This window comes from Colias croceus, chromosome 18, assembly GCF_905220415.1.
Source record: "Colias croceus chromosome 18, ilColCroc2.1".
Taxonomy (NCBI): Eukaryota; Metazoa; Arthropoda; class Insecta; order Lepidoptera; family Pieridae; genus Colias; species Colias croceus.
In genome coordinates this window covers 9,377,330-9,393,221 of record NC_059554.1, presented here as the reverse complement: position 1 = coordinate 9,393,221, position 15,892 = coordinate 9,377,330, and the positions used below count along the sequence as shown (strand labels likewise).

Genomic DNA, 15,892 nt, shown 5'->3' with positions numbered 1-15,892 from the left:
TGTACCAGGCAAATGAAGCCTCGGGCTAAAACAAGTTAGTTACTATTTTTGAATTTGTTAATAGTTGGGAGCTTACTAATCGACTTTAACTTTAATTTTATTCTTTAAATGAACCTTTTATTCCATCATTTAGATTAACACAACAAAGATGCAACAAGGTACGAATAAATGTTCACAAGTCTATCTCCAGAGCTTCTAATTAAGCTGAAATGTACAATATTATTGCATGCAATCTCGAATATTAACAAAGTTACATGTGTCGGCTTGAGGAGCTCGAATTACTTCAAACTTGTAAAACACATTTCGTATTAAGACAACTCGACCAAAAAGTATGAAATTTTGTCATACAGAAACGTAAACAAGCACTAAGGAAAATTAACTTTTAGAAGTAGGTAATCCCTAAAAGGGTAAGGAAAAGATTAAAGGTAGAAAAGTTTAAAAATATTAATCCTTTTCTGGGGAATTTACCCTTCAGCAAAACTTTCGAGGGCGGGGTTTTGCTAAAAGGTTTGCAAATTCTATGAAATATTTCTATATTAAAATTGAATTAAAGAATGTCATCGGAGGATGAAAATGCTGTTTTTAATTAAAGTTTAAGTGGATTCCGATACTAATTACTTTAACCGATATTGACAAAAAGAGAAGATGTAGGTTAGTATTTTCTAGGGTTTGATTTTACGCGAGTATTATACATTTAGAAATTAAAGACTTTTTAACGGATTTTAAACGCGATTTAATCATTATATTATTTTCCCGACGTTTCGAACACTTTACAGCGAGCGTGGTCACGGGGAGACTGAGATGTTGTACGTCTTGACGGTCATTCACAAATTGTTATTTGTAAACTACCTCCACCTATTCCTCCGTAGTTGGTATGTGGAGTATTTTTCCGGATGTTGGCAGTATTGGCTGATCGTGTCTTCTAGTCTTTTGGTATGTTTGACATGGGATTTTAAATTCTTAATAACAGGATCCCAGGTGTTAGAGAGTTTCAAACCATCTTCTCTATTGAAATTTGGATGTTTTTTAATTTCAATAGCCTCGCGCACAAGTCTTGGAAAAAATTTATTTTCTCTGGCAAGGATTTGTGGTTGGTCAAATCTTATGAAGTGGTTGTTGTCCAGTGTGTGTTCACATACCGCAGACTTCTTGTGACGCCGATGCTTGATATCCGCAATGTGCTCCTTCAGTCGGTTAGCAATGCTTCTTTTTGTTTGGCCGATGTATGAGAGACCACAATCACAGTCTAACTTGTACACGCCTGCTTCTTGTAGAGGAATATTACTTTTAATTGGTCTCAAGAATTGGTTTATCTTCTTGTGCGGCTTATATATAGTTTTAATTGAAGCTCGTCTTAGGATTCTTCCAATTCTGTCAGTAACTCCCTTCACATATGGTAGGTAGGCCGGTTGTCTTTCAACTGTGTGTGGCTTCGTTCGGCTCCTGTGATGCTGTGGAGGCGCCTGCAGCTTGTTGTTACGTAGTACCCGCTTGACATGCTGCAGTTCCCCGCTGAGGTGGGCAGCATCACAGAGGTGGCGGGCTCTCTGAAACAAAGATTTACCGACAGAAGCTAGTTGGCAAGGGTGGTGGTGAGATTCACCATTGAGGTACCTATCAGTATGAGTGGCTTTCCTATACACTGTATGGTTGAGCATGCCATCCCGTTCCCTCATTATTAAAATGTCAAGAAAGGCTAGACGGTTGTTAGTTTCTAACTCCATAGTAAATTGGATGTTTTTATGTATGGAGTTAAGATGTTCTAAGAATGCAGGTATATGTTCAGTAGGGAGTATTGTGAAGGTGTCATCTACATAGCGTTTATACAGTCTCGGTTAGACTGGTGCTGTGGCCAAGGCTCTCTCCTCGAAGTCTTCCATAAAAATATCAGCGACAACGGGTGATACTGGAGAGCCCATGGCCACCCCATCAACCTGCATGTAAAATTCACCATTCCACAATAAATAGCCAGATGTTAGGCAATGTTCTAAGATCTCTGCATATTCTAATGGCATATTGTGTTCATCTAACCTTTTCTTAACAATATTGATGCAATCAGTCACTGGGAGATTAGTAAAAAGAGACTGCACATCAAAGCTAACCATGGTTTCATTGTTTTCGATATTTAGGTCTTTTAATATCTCAACAAAATGGTATGAGTCCTTAACCTAAGCACTGGTGTTACCTCTGAGGGGAGCGAGCACCCTAGACATGTGTTGTGATAGTTTTTGAGTGGGTGTATCAATTTGACTCACAATAGGTCTTAATGGAGTATTAGTTTTGTGTATTTTAGGTAAGCCATACATCTTAGGGGGTTTCACGCAAGATGGAATAAGATACTTAGTGTCAAGATTTAATGTCGTTTTGTGTTTATTTATAAGGTCAGTTGTTTGTTTCATTACCTTGTTTGTTGGGTCCTTGTCGACTTTTTTGTAGGTGTTTTCGTCCGACAGTATTTCCGACATTTTGTTGTTGTAATCTGACGTATCCATTATAAGAAAAATACTCCACATACCAACTACGGAGGAATAGGTGGAGGTAGTTTACAAATAACAATTTGTGAATGACCGTCAAGACGTACAACATCTCAGTCTCCCCGTGACCACGCTCGCTGTAAAGTGTTCGAAACGTCGGGAAAATAATATAATGATTAAATCGCGTTTAAAATCCGTTAAAAAGTCTTTAATTTCTAAATGTATAATACTCGCGTAAAATCAAACCCTAGAAAATACTATGTAGACCAGTACGGACTGGAAAATGCTAACAAAATTCGCCGTTTAGAAGAACTGAAGACAAAGCGCTCGAGGTTTTTGACATCCCTGAATTTCATGAAGCAATGTCGAGAACATAATATCATCCCAGTTTGTTGTCGAATAGCACCAAAAAAGGACATAGCTGGAAGCGCAAGTATTCTAAACAAGGCAAGTCAAAAATTGTTATCTAAAGTAATTGCTGGACACCGATCGGATATTGAAAGGCTCAACATTGAGATCCAAAATGTAGCAAGTAACTTAAAGAATTTCATGTTAGATACAGATTGGCAGCTGTGCTTGAACATCTTAGATAATCGTGCACATAGTAAATTCAAATCATGCACGGATAAACAAAAGCAAAAATTTGAAAAATTACTGGCCAAGAAGAATAACTCAATGTCATCTGAGTATCCAAACGTCACTGAATGTCAACCTCAAGTGACAGCAGTTGTCAATCTGTCAAAACAAACTCTTGATAACAAAACTATTGAGGTACTGAATAGAGGTTTAAACTTTGCTCCTGCGCCGCAAAAAATACCTTGCGAAGAAATAATAAGTCATGTGGAGGAAACTTTATTCAAAAACAACATTCTTAAAGAAGACGCAGAGGCGATTCGGCAAGACATATCTTGTGTACTACGCACTTGCAAACCGCCGAAACCTAACATCTCTCGCTCTGAGTCTATCGCTTTAAAACACCTGCGAAAGAATGAAGATATAATAGTACTCCGAGCTGACAAAGGAAACGCAACGGTTATAATGGATACGTCAGATTACAACAACAAAATGTCGGAAATACTGTCGGACGAAAACACCTACAAAAAAGTCGACAAGGACCCAACAAACAAGGTAATGAAACAAACAACTGACCTTATAAATAAACACAAAACGACATTAAATCTTGACACTAAGTATCTTATTCCATCTTGCGTGAAACCCCCTAAGATGTATGGCTTACCTAAAATACACAAAACTAATACTCCATTAAGACCTATTGTGAGTCAAATTGATACACCCACTCAAAAACTATCACAACACATGTCTAGGGTGCTCGCTCCCCTCAGAGGTAACACCAGTGCTTATGTTAAGGACTCATACCATTTTGTTGAGATATTAAAAGACCTAAATATCGAAAACAATGAAACCATGGTTAGCTTTGATGTGCAGTCTCTTTTTACTAATCTCCCAGTGACTGATTGCATCAATATTGTTAAGAAAAGGTTAGATGAACACAATATGCCATTAGAATATGCAGAGATCTTAGAACATTGCCTAACATCTGGCTATTTATTGTGGAATGGTGAATTTTACATGCAGGTTGATGGGGTGGCCATGGGCTCTCCAGTATCACCCGTTGTCGCTGATATTTTTATGGAAGACTTCGAGGAGAGAGCCTTGGCCACAGCACCAGTCAAACCGAGACTGTATAAACGCTATGTAGATGACACCTTCACAATACTCCCTACTGAACATATACCTGCATTCTTAGAACATCTTAACTCCATACATAAAAACATCCAATTTACTATGGAGTTAGAAACTAACAACCGTCTAGCCTTTCTTGACATTTTAATAATGAGGGGACGGGATGGCATGCTCAACCATACAGTGTATAGGAAAGCCACTCATACTGATAGGTACCTCAATGGCGAATCTCACCACCACCCTTGCCAACTAGCTTCTGTCGGTAAATCTTTGTTTCAGAGAGCCCGCCACCTCTGTGATGCTGCCCACCTCAGCGGGGAACTGCAGCATGTCAAGCGGGTACTACGTAACAACAAGCTGCAGGCGCCTCCACAGCATCACAGGAGCCGAACGAAGCCACACACAGTTGAAAGACAACCGGCCTACCTACCATATGTGAAGGGAGTTACTGACAGAATTGGAAGAATCCTAAGACGAGCTTCAATTAAAACTATATATAAGCCGCACAAGAAGATAAACCAATTCTTGAGACCAATTAAAAGTAATATTCCTCTACAAGAAGCAGGCGTGTACAAGTTAGACTGTGATTGTGGTCTCTCATACATCGGCCAAACAAAAAGAAGCATTGCTAACCGACTGAAGGAGCACATTGCGGATATCAAGCATCGGCGTCACAAGAAGTCTGCGGTATGTGAACACACACTGGACAACAACCACTTCATAAGATTTGACCAACCACAAATCCTTGCCAGAGAAAATAAATTTTTTCCAAGACTTGTGCGCGAGGCTATTGAAATTAAAAAACATCCAAATTTCAATAGAGAAGATGGTTTGAAACTCTCTAACACCTGGGATCCTGTTATTAAGAATTTAAAATCCCATGTCAAACATACCAAAAGACTAGAAGACACGATCAGCCAATACTGCCAACATCCGGAAAAATACTCCACATACCAACTACGGAGGAATAGGTGGAGGTAGTTTACAAATAACAATTTGTGAATGACCGTCAAGACGTACAACATCTCAGTCTCCCCGTGACCACGCTCGCTGTAAAGTGTTCGAAACGTCGGGAAAATAATATAATGATTAAATCGCGTTTAAAATCCGTTAAAAAGTCTTTAATTTTCAAGATGTAGGTTGTATTAAAGGTATTGGTATAATTATTTAGATATAATAAAGGCAAAAGGTCGAATGGGAGACTTCCAGATACTTCAAGCTTTAATAAGTAAATTGTGAATTTAGATTTAGAATATTATGAGGTAATATTGTAACACTATACAAACATATTTAAAAAAAAAACATGAGACAGTTTAATCGCTTAATCGCAAGTCGTCCTCCCGGGTCGTCGGGCTTCCGGGCCGGTACCATGATGTCTTAAAGCAGTATTATTTCCCAATGTTGAAAAAGGACAGCGCTATACGTCGTCTAGCGCCATCATTTTCCCACACTAGGAATAATACTGTAATAATACTTCTGTGGTTACTATAATACACCTTTTTGTACACAAGCGACGTAACAACAAATGTTTACTAAAACAACACGGTAATAACACTATTCCATTTAATTGTCACGTGAATTCTACATATTTGAGGGTCCGGGGTCCGTCCCAAATATTTGACCCGGGACCGTATGGGGAATGCAAGAATTACAAACCCTTTCTTTGTAAACTATTGGATATTATGCGGTATTTGGTTACATTTTGCATCGACAGGGTAAACAGGGTTGTTATGGTTAATTAATGTGTGATTATTATTTTAGTTTTAGTAAAATTTATCATGGTTACATAGGCAATAAACAGTACCTTAATAATTCCTGCCTTATTAATGATACCAAATATTAAAAAAGAATCATCAAAATCGTTTGGCCAATTTGAAAGTTCTGAGGTAACAAACCCAAAAAATACAGTTGAGAGCCTTCTCCGTTATTTTAAAGTCAGTTGAAAAAGTAAAGAAAGATCAATACACAGGCTGTATTGTATGTTTATCAGCCATCTGGTTTCCATAACACAAGTGAAAGTTCAGTATGGGATCAGATCATGCCGTGAATTTTTTTCTGAAATATTTATGTATTTATAAAATAGTTATTCAGCAATGTCTATGACAGGTTATTTTAAATCAACTAAAATTGTCTATTAAACTCGTCTGATACGATCGCTACTGAACTGTAAAACAACGCAGCTTTCAAACAAGCTATAATAAACTTTAATAAACTAAACCTTAATCTAAACAACGTAATTATACTCGTAGGTATATCGACAAAGTTGAAAGCTCTACCTTATATCACTACATAGTATAAAACAAAGTCGCTTTTTCTGTCCCTATGTCCCTTTGTATGCTTAAATCTTTAAAACTAAGGAACAGATTTTGATGCGGTTTTTGAAGTTATACTTATTTTGGCGCGATGGAGAAAAATGATGAGAGTGAATTTTTACGATGCGCGCGCACACCGACACCTAAATTTAACAGCATGAAGTTAGTTCAAGTTGTATATTCTAGTATTTTTTCCATACGAAGTATAACTTCTAACGCGTGTACATAAGTACACACTCTTTTTTTATTTTAATACATAGAGTGATTCAATAGAAAGGTTTTAGTGTATCATTTATTAGGTTTGAGACAAAGCGGGCGAAGCCGCGGGCGGTAAGCTAGTATATTATATAATAATACTTAGAACAGCGACTGATAAAAAGTACTCCGCCGAAACCTAGAAAACTAGTTGTATTTCGTTGTATTATCAAATTCAAACTAAATACGAAGAATATCTATAAAAACTTACTGACCGGTTGGCTTAGTTGGTAGTCACCCTGCCTTGCAAGCCAGAGGTGGATTCGATTCTCACCCAGTGCAAATATTTGTGAACATTCATATTTGCTCTGTGTCGGCTATCTATTAGTTATCTATATAAGTAGGTATGTATTTAAAGTTTGCTTTCCATAAAACAAGCGAATCGCTTAGTATGGAATCAGATCGTGCCGTGTGTGAAATATTAAATACTCCTAATCGAATTTCTAACAAAGGTCATACTAGATCTAATATAGCCTAACAAACTAGTTATATCAATGTAAAATCGCAAGCAAAACTGCATTACCATCACACCAAATAACTTCGCCTATAAAACTTAATACAGAAAATGGATATCACTAGCGAATATTCGTGCTATGAAACTCACATCAGACGTTCAATTTAAACTGAGTTTAAACCAAGGTGCGGAATAAAATGTCTAAAGTGCGATGCAATTTGCTAGCACGATACTCTGCGGTGGAAATTAATGGGACTAATTCCATGCAAGCCTGTTTTTCTTGAGGTTTCTAAGTGATTGGTTGAACGTCACAGTGGATGAAGGGAAGTAACATTGATTGAAATTATGCGGCGAAATTAATAAGCTTTTTGGGTTGTACTTGGGGTTTATTATGTTTCGACTTATAGGTAGGTATAAATGGGAATGAAAGAAGAAGGAAAGAAAGAAAATTAAATTTATTCTTGTGCTACGATGTACTGTATGATTAAAAAAACTAAAAATAAAATTTTGCAACGTGGAAGAGAGACTCGGCATATTAATTGAATCCTTTTCAACTAATATTGTATTACAATTAAGTATGATATGACGAGCCCTATGAAGAGCCCTGTAGGATCTTATATTATCCAAGTTCTAGTATACATATAAATGTATTAAGTATTATAAAGCATTTGAATGTAATGCTATGTCATAAAACAAAAATTATCAAATTCCAGTTCAAGTATTCATATATTTTTACTTCCTGAAAATGTTCGCATGATTGGTTTATTGTTTGATATCAAGCAAAATCACATACCAAATGTAACTATTATCCTTCAAAGAAACCGTATATTTACATACCTTAATAAGTCATCAGGTTACCCAAAAATACACAGCCATTTATCTGGTTAAATGTTATACCTTATGGTTCGTTATCACGCGAGAGCGATAAGGTTTTAGTATCGTATCATGTAAAGTTGGTATGACGTAAATCGTAAACATGATTCCATTTTCTTAGGTTTCGTTTTGTTAATGATATGATATATAAAGAGAATATAAATTGCATGAAAGGTAAAAAGGAATGGCGCTCCTAGCTATATATGATAGTAGAGAAATTCATAAGTTTATTCAATTAGTGAAAGTACAGATTTGTAAACGTCCTACTAATTTTATAAATGCGAAAGTTTGTATGTTTGTTAATTATCTTCCCTATTAAGCAAAGACTACTGAATCGATTTTAACGAAATTTTGCATAATCATCTCGCTAAGAACTATAAAAGTGGAGCAACGCGGATAAAACCGCAGGGCGCAGTTATTAAACATAAAATTGCAAAAAACAAGAGTCCTACTGAGTTGAAAACGTACAATATACGATTAAATTCTCAATAAGCAATATATTATATAATCTTAACAGAAAGAGATACAAATAGGTCAATCCAGTATTCTAAAACCAGAATCTAAACTTAAACGGAAGGTAACAATAATCCAAGAAATAGCATTGGTCAGATATCGAAATTCGAGTTCATTCTAACGATTCGTACGTTCCAATGCACGTATCAAGATGGAATATATATTCAACAAATCTGCATTGTAAAGCGAAAATATATGTGTATCATTTCTATATATTAAAGGTATACTGTTAAATACATAATAATTATATGATGAAAAGACTGATTGTTATCACTACATAGTATAAAAAAGTCGCTTTCTCTTTTCCATTATATGTTCCTGTGTATGCTTAAATCTTTAATTAAAATTTTGATGCGTTTTTTTTTTAAATAGGTAGAGTGATTCTCGAGGAAGGTTTTAGTACGGAATTTATAAGGTTTTAGACAAAGCGGGCGAAGCCGTAGGCAGGAAGCTAGTATTAAATAAAAAATAGATAAGAGAAGAAGCCTTATTGATATGGCAAATAGGTATAGTTTAAAAAATAATACGCTTCAACTCATGAATTTATTGTATTATCACCGATCCTTGATAAATGTTATTAATAAATTTTCTAGGTTTGAATTAAATATTGTCAGTATAAAGTGGGTTAAAATCGATTCATAAGAAGACAGTTACATACAGGTGAAGCTACCTGAATAAGTGTGTTAAAAAGTAACAAAATATTCAAATCGATTAATCCCTTATATAAGTAGTGGAAAAGTAGAAATTGCCGTCGGCTTTTGACTATTTAAGCACGATTATATTGGCTTATACAAACATATTGATGTATATGGTTTAATTTATTATTATGCATCGATAATTCGATTGAAAAGAGGGATTATCAGCCATCATTTTGGTTTTATCTGTCAAAATATTTTAAGACATAATATTTTAACATATTTATGTTGTTTATTAGCTATTATCGTACAAGCGATTCGACCTGGTGTTACTTGAGTATAGTTATAGATAAGGAAGTGTATTGTTTTTGTGTCATTATAAATAATAAGAGAAAGGATGAATTCAAAACCAACATAAAATGTTCGGTAAGAATACACGATGTTAAAATATCTTTTGCGTGATTTACACGGACAAATAAACAGTTATTAATAATAATTAATTAAATATACCGTATCTATAATCTATATAAACTGAACGAATTTTTTAGTTGCAAATTGACCCGTTTTATACGATATAGATATCATTTCATTCATTTCTGTAAATAAAATCTAAATTTGTATGAGTTTTTACAAGCTTTTATGATGTAAAGATTAAAAATTATTCAAATGGTAATTTCAACGGATTTCATTCATGTAAAGTTTAACAGGTGCCTTTGAATAGAGGTTTTTACGAACCACTTTAAAAGTTATCCTAAAATTTTTTGTATAATTTCAACATAAAAACTTATTTATATTTTGTGATATAATAAAATCAAATGGAAGTTCTTATTTGCTGAATGAATTTGGATAAAATTTATCATTTTATAGATCACACTGACTCTTGACTGCAAAAAATGGCTTCATCATTTTTAAGTGATGTTTGATTTGAATCTTCGAATATTATTTACTATACACTATACATCTATATTCATTTAACATGTTATGTAAAATAAACCTCCGTTATTTGGCAAATATGTGGATAAAAATTGTGAATTAATACTATAAAATATATAAGTCAAACAAGTTTTACCATTATGTTATTCTTATTCATACGAACTATCAAAAATTAAGTTCTTGTTTATATATTTTTAACTAGCTAAAACCCGCGGCAACGCTTAAAATACTGACCTTCTAGAATTCTAGATCATAAACTATCTCTACCAAATTCAATAGTGTTTACATATTATAAAAGCACCTTATAATACAACCTTACTAAATTCGATTTCTCATAATTATTATAAGAAGAATAATATTAAGCTTTGTTCTATTATATAGCAAGATTGTTAGTTCACAAAATATGTTGTTTTGACATACAATAGATATGACATTTTTACGCCTAGAGGCTTCCGTTCTAAAAATGGATTCCCGTTGCAATCATTTTTCATGTTCCAAAACTGTATAGCATTGAAACTTCTGTTTCATTTGTATGCAATAAAGAATGAGAGTATTGTTATTTGTAATTTTGTTACTTATGATACATGCTTTTATATTTTGAATCATTTGACTTTCACTGTTTGGCAAGATTTTAGCCGTGGTGTATCAACAATATTTTTTTTAAACCTTAAATTCAATGACAACTGAAAAGTATTATAATAAATTGTGACAAAAATTGTCACAACCTTGACAAAAAATTACAACTAAAATGCCTTGTACTTTTTATGTAGGTGTTTACGTAGTAAAGGTGCATAGGGGTAATTCCCGCCACGGGGTAAATACAATGTTAAGTTAATACGTAACTAGTAATTGATTAAGAAAATAATATGTATGACAATATTATCAAACCTTTCTTCGTGCAATTCCTTGACGATACTTACGAAGCGAAGCGACTCTAAAGTGGTATTCACAATTTTCCAAAACTATCCCTCATCCGAAATTTCCCCAATGAACTGTATAATTATAATTTTCTTATCACACATTCAACCCCCAAATACAATAACTACTCAAATTGCCTGGTTAGGTATATAATTAGAATTTCCACCCACATGTTCACGCCCAAAATTAACCTCTACTCAAATTACCTGGTTTATCCAAATCACTCAAAAACTCCTCAGTGTCCGTATACGCGGTGGTGAGTCCCAGAGCGAGGGCCAGCCACGCCCACGTAGCCCCCGGCGTCCTCATGACCTCACGAGCACATCACTACACTCACAACACTATTTGTCACTGTTCTTTTGTACCTGGAACAAGTGAAATATAATTATGAGCTGGGTTTCTAAAATTATCCTACTAATATTATAAACTAGCTGCGCTCCGAGGTTTCGCCCGCGTGGATCCGCTTCTGTTGGTCTTAGCGTGAATATAGTATACATAATATGTATACTATATTCAATAGCCAATAGCCTTCCTCGATAAATGGGCTATCCAACGTCGAAAGAATTTTTCAAATTGGACCCGTAGTTCTTGAGATTAGCGCGTTCAAATAAATTGCTTAGTTTCGCTATTGGATATTAAAAGGGAAATATTAACCAATATTTTTATCTATGTATTACAAAATGAGAAACAAATTGGGAACTTAAAAAAGTTATAAATGATGCAATGAATGGAAGTTCTAACACTGGTATCTATTCTGATTTTAAAGAGACAAAGATCTGCAATATTGACACAATTTATACGATTCCTAGTGCAGAAGACAAATGAGCACCAAACTTTAAAAGCGTTCAGCATTTGAACAGATTTTCGCCGGACAAACTGCAATGACGTCACCAATTCACATTGAAGCATGCTTCACATCTACAAATATACTTCATCTACGTTCAAACTTACATTAATAGTTAAAATATATTGACACGGAAAATCTATTCGTGGCAGTAACAAAAGCCCATTGTTCCACCGTAGTGAATATCTTGTTTATCTTCAGCAACTCGATATTTTAACAAAAATAAGGACGTAGATACTGCGTTATGAATTTTTCCAAAATATTTTTCTTTCCGGATCTAATTTACTTTCTTCAGGAAAGGATTTGTTTAAGTTTCGACTTAAATTCCAAGATTTTTCGAGTATGATTTTTTCTGCTCGGGCGGAGTTTTGGTTTATCTTTGGTGGATAAATTTCTAACGTACTCGATTATTCGCTGTTACTTGTTTTTGTCTAATGATAAAATTCTTTATTAGAATAGAAAGGGCATCTATCAGTACTACACTCAAAATAGATGAAATATTGCACCACCAATCACAGACTCAAAAAAATGTAATCGGAAAATATTTTTGCAAAGGTATTAATAATAAAAGAAATAATAAAAGTTCATTTATTTGCCTTCACAACTTCAAACTATAATTACATAAGTACATACAGTATTGCATAAGTCATGACCTTAATACAGTTCATCTCACTTCCTATAGTCACTATTATTAGCCATTTAAACATAGTTATCACCTGACAACTATCAATAACCTTAATAATATTATACGCATCCTTAGACACTGTTATCTCGAAAGGAATCGAACCGAGGACCTTTCAATTGTGCTCTACTTTTACCACTTGACCACTGAAGCAGAAACATGACCGGTCAGTGGTCAGTTTGACAAATTTTATCGAACGTATTACATAAACAACGACCTTAATGTCTAATTGATTGATTAAACGAGATTATTATCAATTCTTAATATAATTAACATGTTATAAAGATTAAATGATAATATTAATAAATCTATATTACGTTAATATAATTCTTATTGAACTATGAATAATACGTTCTAATTAATAATTATTTGCGATACAGTTTTTATGAGCTTTGATTTCAGCTGATAAGATTTTATAAATAGAAGAACAAAAATTGATCAAGTCGTCAATCAGATTTTGTATTAAAATAATAAATAAGCACAAATTAATAATTAATAATTGAAATTTGAAAAAAAAAACGGCGTGTGGCACTCGGGGACTCCCGCGGTAAAGCTATTGCATGCTGTGTCTTCAAGCCACACCTCCGCTCATCGGAGTGGGGAGCGTGAGGTTTTTTCGTTACGGAATTTCTCGATTCGGTCCCCGCGCTCAAGGCCCGCGATAGAAGCTATGCAATAGCTTAATAAAATAATATATTGTATTATTCTCTATATTACTCTCGATTCTATACCCCAGAGCTTTTCTCGAAAAAGCTTCTCCAACATCAATACAATATACTTATTGTACTTAATATAATATACTTATTATAGTATAATATGACTATTACTCTAACAATGTGCTAATGACAATAATTCCATTGCAAGCAGAATTCTAAGCTATTCATAGAAATCTATCTGTTTAATCTATCAACAAAATAACGTTTCATGATAAGCAAACTATTAATACGCTTATAAGACGGAAATCTACACTAATATTATAAATATTAAGAATTTGTTTGTTTGAACGCGCTAACCTCGGGAACTACTGGTCCGATTTGAAAAATTATTTCGGGGTCAGATAGCCCATTTATCGAGAAAGGCCAATATCATCACGCTAAGACCAACAGGAGCTAGTGTTCTATAATATATTTACATTAACTGCTAAAAATAATCTCATTACAAACCGCAAATTTTAACAAAAAGTTACTAATATTATAATTCTACTTTAAATTATAATTTGAAGCCGCTAAGCCGTAAATTATGTTCAATAAACTATGATAAGCCAAAGGCCACACCCGATAGTTCATACAAATGTAATGTTTTAATTAAATATAGTCATTAGCCGTGGCATTGTTGGTCTATATTTGGTGATGAAAGCAAAAAAGAGAGTAAATTTTCTGTAAAAAACAACATTACTAAGGCGATAGTTAACTCTTAGGGTATACGTTATGGTAAACTAGCCTGACCTTTTAAACTCAAGTTACTTACAGTCGCAATTTTTTCAGAAAATTTGCAATTGTCCATGCAGTTGTAATAATTAGTTACAAAGTATTAATAAATAAAACAATAAATATACCGGCCGAATTGAGAACCTTTTCCTTTTTTTGAAGTCGGTTAAAAAGGATTATAATAAGATCAAACTCTCTCGACTCATCATACTAAAAGAAATAGGTTTCCTTTTCATAAGTACATAGTAAAATCACGTGTAATCAAAATTACCTCTAACCTATTATAATAATACGCCACCAATATAGGTACTCTATAAATTATCACATTAAGTAATTACACCTAGACCTGTACAAAATCTATTAACTTTACCGCTCCCTACGGAACCTTTTTGCACCTAAAAAAGAGAAAATGTAACCTCCAAGATTCAGCCTGTGACAGACAGATGGGTGACGAGGGTCAGAGGAAACGTGACCAGCCTTCTGAGTGGGTTGATGAAACGTTTTTATACTATACCACTATGTCAATTTTATCATCTCGAGTATTGCTACTGTAGAATTCTCTGAATGTTAAGTGATTGGTGTTGAAGGGTCTGTATTAAATTTTAAATTTTTTTGTATAAAGTCTGAATTATATTTGAAAAAATGTTTAAAATTTATCTGTATATAATATGTAGTGTATCTGTGTATTACTCATGAATTTAATGTTATATTTATATTTTCAGCGTTTGGCTTCATAGATGCTGCTGTGTGTAGGCCATAGATTACGTAATAAAATGCATTATTACTTGTAACAAAAAACCTTGTAACGAAAACTAGTAGAGTTCACTCTACAAATGTTTGTTTCTGCACACATATATAGAAATTCTGATGTGATGTTATTTTAAGAATTACAAAATTTTAAATTATATTCATGTAAGTATAATCTACGTTTTTCTGTATTAAAACTTTATTATCCATACTAATATTATAAATGCGAAAGTAACTCTGTCTGTATGTCTGTTACTCAATCACGCCTAAACTACTGAACCAATTTTCATGAAATTTGGTATGGAGATATTTTGACACCCGAGAAAGGATATAGGCTACCTTTTATTGCGAAATATGTACCACGGGCGAAGCCGGGGCGGACCACTAGTATTCTATAGTTTTTAATTTATGTTGCTTCAAACCATATACCCAATACAAGATGGTCAATCGAATCTCGTCTCGTCTATAAAACTCCAACAAAAACAGACGTAACTCAAAAAGCGACATAAACTAAAAAGCAGAACTTTAAATTACGCCCGACTTGCAGAACGCTATCAATGTCGTATAAATTAGACCTTACCGAGTGGAGCCCCAACGCAATGTTTGAGTAAAAACTTCATTCGTATTCAAGAGATACGAATTCCCATAACGGCCAAGTGCGAGCTGGAGTGGTGATAACGAATTAGTGAACACATTCCAGTTTTTACAACGCGTGTGTGAAATTAAAGAAGAATTATAAGACGCTTTGAGACATTGAATTAGCACCTTCTTGGCAGTGTGATTTGATATTATAGACCGAATCATAAACGGGTAACTTGCGTTTATGATTAATCTGAAGAGTTTCTCGTTAATTTGCTTAAATGAGCTTAACTTATGACCTACTGCTCATAATGGAAAGCATTTGAAAACGCAAATATAGTCTAACTAGGTTTCCACCCGCGGCTTCGCCCGCGCAGTCAAAGAAAAACCCGCATAGTTCCCATTCCCGTGGGATTTCCGGGATTGCGTCATTTTCCCGGGATAAAAAGTAGCCTATGTCCTTTCTCGGGTATCAAAATATCTCCATATAAAATTTCATGAAAATTGGTTCAGTAGTTTAGGCGTGATTGAGTAACAGACAG

At 34.2% G+C, this 15,892-nt stretch overlaps 1 protein-coding gene across 1 annotated transcript in view; it reads right to left on the bottom strand.

Moving 5' to 3' along the window:
- Positions 1-15,892, bottom strand: part of LOC123699844 (protein sidekick-1) — a 218,310-nt gene that overhangs the window by 108,544 nt on the left and 93,874 nt on the right. Inside the window, exon 4 of the mRNA XM_045646884.1 lies at positions 11,278-11,436. Coding sequence (XP_045502840.1) covers positions 11,278-11,380 — 103 coding nt within the window. The 5' untranslated portion in view covers positions 11,381-11,436. The remainder of the gene's footprint in view (positions 1-11,277; positions 11,437-15,892) is intronic.